Consider the following 4,321-nt stretch of genomic DNA (forward strand, 5'->3'; position numbering starts at 1 on the left):
TCAGAGTTTTCTTTGGAATCGCTGGTCCCTGAGGGAAGAATCCCGCTTCTCCAGTTGATGTTGGATGTTTTCTGACAGCTGTGGCTTCGTGAACCAGTCTGCTGCGAAATCCTGAATGTTTTCAGGCCGCCTGCTCAGGACGTCCCTGCAAGACAGAGGCAGATCACAGGTAACATACACAGTATTTGTTACTTCTTGTTGAAAGCAGGCCTGTATGTAGCAGACACTATCCTGATTAGACAATTCGGATTACACTCTAAACATCAGTTATTAGTTAAATTAATTCACATTCAAGAATTCTAATACAGGGGCATGTAAAAGACAGTCATACCTGTCTTTCTTTTCCTTTCTTAACAGTGTATGAGCCATTTGCAACTGGCAAACCATTAACAATGCTAAAAAAAAAAGAAATGATACCTGATAATAATAATAATAATTAAGTCATTTAGCAAAGTACTTTGGGAAACAGCTTTATGCACATAGAGCAGGCTCTTTTGAGCATTACATGTAGCACTCCCCTGTAACACAGTTCCACCATAATATTTACCCCTGCAGAGGCAGGTACCCAATTTCACACCAGGGTTAAGACAAAAACTAAATCTTGTCCCAGTCACTGAATTACACTATGGTTCTCTTCTGACGAGTTCATAAAATATTTTGATAATCCATCATTTTCATACTGTTTCTCTGTATTACAAGTACTGACAAGCCCGCATTCTGATCTGTATCTTTGAGAATCAGAGCAAGACAAATCTTTTACCTTTGACCTTTGACCAACATACCTTAGAAAGCCTGCCAAGAGTAGATCCACCTCGGGATGGTCTCTCAGGTATTTTTCGTTGGCAACACGTGTCTGCATCTGTAAGAAGAGCGAAACATGATTACCATTTTAGAGATAGAAATGCAGAAGCTTCAATGAAAGTAGATGTAAATAAGGTCTCAGAATTCCATCATCATATCAAGACATATTTTCCTTTTCGATATCCATAAAACTGATCATTCTTAGAAGTCATGATGGATAAATTTACAATTGAAGAGATATGACCAAAAATAGAAATACATGTACAATTGTATATTACTATTAGACAACTTTGTGGGGGTTGCAAGGATTTCACAATTCTAGAGACGCATCATCAACAACGACAAAACAAGCAGATAGCACATTTATAGTAGATGTGGAGTAGACTACTAAATGCCGCATTCTGGCTTCCACTCATACTGTACATAGTAATACTCAAGAGTACTGTAATCACTAGAATGTTCTGATTGTTGCCAATTGAAGCATTATTTTGTCAAGGTTAAGTGGACTTGCTCTAGAGACACAAGATGAAGAAAGCAGCATGGATACATTTCCTTCCATCTTTAACAGTGATGAATAATAACAATAAATAATACAATAGCAAGTTTTCCCTATTCTTCTTCATTTGATAAGTACAGGCCACCACGGGGTGTATTGTATTAGTGTATTGGTATTGGTCGATGCTGCACACTGCCACTGGTCCGACGCGACGGTCCCTGACCAGTAAACATCACTGTCGGACCAGTAACTTTTTTTTCAGGAATGGACCAGTAAAAGATGGACAAACTGGGCACCTACTGGTCAGACAGACAAGTCGGACCAAAAGAAAAGATGGGTTAGTGTGCAGCCCTGCATTGGTAATTACAGCATACTAAAGCTGTATACAAACAAGATCCTTTTACATGTTCTAAATAGTAGTCAAATCAGACCACATACGGATGAGAGAGCTTTTGGTTTTAGATTCTATTCGTAGAGAATTTCAATGTGCTTTCAATTCCAACTGGTTCAGAGTTAAGTTTTTTTTTTCCACAAAAATATGATAAAAGAAGTATTGAGTTTGAAACTTTAACATAAAGGCAGGCAATAACTTAATTAAGCCAGTTCGTAATCAGCTCATGACCTAGTTTGTTTTTCTCAGATGGTTAGGCATTGCACTCATTTTCAAAGTGGCATTGCATTTATAGGAAGCTTGCACGATGAGCAATTCATGGAAATCGTGTTCAAACAAAGAATGAACTTGCATTTACATCAGGTAACCAGAACAGAATACACGTACCAGGTACAATGTAGTCTGTCAACAACCGTCAGTTGACATTTTTACAATAGCAGGCAACCGTTTTACCATGTTCACTGTTTTGTATTGAATGCAATAGTTGATAACAGCCTTTTTCTTTTGCACTCTCGTGTCAGGTGCATGCCAATGGCAAGCACCATTTACTATCACTCAGTAAATCATATTAAAAACTGTTAGGTAAGAATCACACGAATAATCATCACATCACAGATGCTTATCTCACTTACAACTGTAGGTCAGCTCCCTCAGTGATTTAATATCATAACAAACTAAAATGCCTTTTAGTTGGTAGGTTACAAATGACCATTTTCTGCTTAAGTTTATGCGCAGAATGGAATTACGAATTGATCTAGATAGACAAAATCTACTGCAAGAAGAAAAAGACCAATAATAATCACGATGATGTAAACATTGCATTGCAAGACTAGTGCCATCCATCCTGCGTCGCCGCCTGTGCCATAACGACGATTGCCGTTGCTCCTTTGGCCTTTTCCCTCCGGCTTTCTTGTTCCGCATGTTCCGAGTAGACTGCGTATGCTCTGAATCTGAATCTGATCAAGGCATCACAAGTCATAACCAATTACTTAGTCAGCCTCACCTTAAAATTGTTCAGTTTTTCCTGCTGTTCTGGACTCAGAGCACCAAAATCATATCCTTCCATACCCTGGGGTGGGTTGTGGTTTGGAACCGCCATGATTCTTAATCCTAGCCTCGAATCTGCGGCTAAAGTTTCGGAATCTGCTACCTGGCAACTGTTAGTGTTAGTGCTGTGTGTGAAGATAGGCGAGCTCGGCTTTACAAATCACAATACCAACATTGGCAACAAAGATTAACTCGACCTAAATTAATGTGATAAATCGTCACGATAACTGTAATCGTACGCTTGCTTGATGTTTCCGGTAATCTTCAACTCTTCTCAAAGAGTCTCATTTAATCTAAAAATCCGTATTTACAGCAGACATCTGAAGTGACATCTGCCCTCCTGTTTTCTTCTTGTTCCGTCGGAATCCAGAGGCCAGCTACACAAGTTCCGCACACAACACACACATCATGCAATGCCTACGACGGACTATCTGCTGCAGCTAGGTCAACATAAATACAACACGAGTCACATTTTAAGTCGCTTACTTCAGGCCTGGCTCAGCTGCTAGTTGCGCGCAAGATAGACTGAAGGTGATAAACAGTACGAAGCATAGATTAGTCTATTGCTCTGACACTAATGAATCAAATTTATAACATAAAATGAGACACCTACATATATAACTCTTATCATTACTAAATTATAAGTCATCGCCACTATTTATTATCATATTCAATAAATGTCTAAAAAGAAAACAATAAAACGAGGAAGAATTCGATTCATTTTTTAGCGTTGTAAAACAAAGGGTAATAGGGTCTGAATACAATTCTAACTGTTGACTTGACTCTCGGGTTGCGTTTCATAGCAACCAGCGACGATCTAAGTGATTTTTTCTTCTTATTTACAGATACCCGTCGTTTATGAATATTTAGGATCCTAGAAGTGAATAAAGTGAGTATTTTTGTTACAATTTTTGCAGTTATGATCATACTTTGGCGGAATGACCGAGAAATCTGATGTACCAACGGCATTTCCCGAGGGAGGAGTGAGAGCGAGTGAGCATTATTTAGTCCCATTCGTAAGGATCCACGTGAGCACAAGTTTTTGCTTAACCCGCCCGCGCTACGCGCAGGATTTCAGTAGCTTGTCACATCATCTATGACAACTTGTGGACAAGCTTTATGAAACGGGCCCCTGATTTCACATTCGTACACTAGTGCCAAAACTCATATGCACTCTTTTGTCTATTGTGCAAGATATCACATCACTGATTTTATCCTCAGTGCTTTGTCATTCAGAAAGTAGAATCTAAGACAAGAAAGATGTTACTAAAAAAGTGAGGTAGCGGTTAGACCAGACACCACTCTACAGCAATGCTGATTAAGTCTTCAACATTTTGTTGCAGATGGGGAAACGGATTCTTACTAAAGTTCTCCATCTATTCGGTTCTACATGTACATGTATTTTGTTCCCATTCACCCTTCTAACTGTCGGCTGTTTTCGATCCACAGAATGCCTTAAAGTTAAGGAAAACAATGGTCTCTACTTGAGTATGAGTGAGTTGTGCTCTAAGTCTGTGCTAGTGTGATAAGGTCTCAGACAACCAGAACCAGACACAACTTTAAAGATGGCGGGTACCCACATGAGG

General features: G+C 39.2%; 1 protein-coding gene across 1 annotated transcript; it reads right to left on the reverse strand.

Moving 5' to 3' along the window:
* Nucleotides 1-3,087, reverse strand: LOC139743519 (RIIa domain-containing protein 1-like). The gene is made up of 3 exons (XM_071653998.1): nucleotides 2,692-3,087; nucleotides 783-859; nucleotides 1-145 (listed from the first exon to the last, which is right to left on the reverse strand). The coding sequence occupies exons 1-3, from the start codon at nucleotides 2,785-2,787 to the stop codon at nucleotides 1-3; spliced, it is 318 nt and encodes a 105-aa protein (XP_071510099.1). The 5' UTR covers nucleotides 2,788-3,087.
* Nucleotides 3,088-4,321: the final 1,234 nt, after the last annotated feature.

The sequence above is a fragment of the Diadema antillarum genome, unplaced genomic scaffold (assembly GCF_040938485.1).
Source record: "Diadema antillarum isolate AM-2024a unplaced genomic scaffold, OU_Dant_1.0 seq00001091_RagTag, whole genome shotgun sequence".
Lineage (NCBI taxonomy): Eukaryota > Metazoa > Echinodermata > Echinoidea > Diadematoida > Diadematidae > Diadema > Diadema antillarum.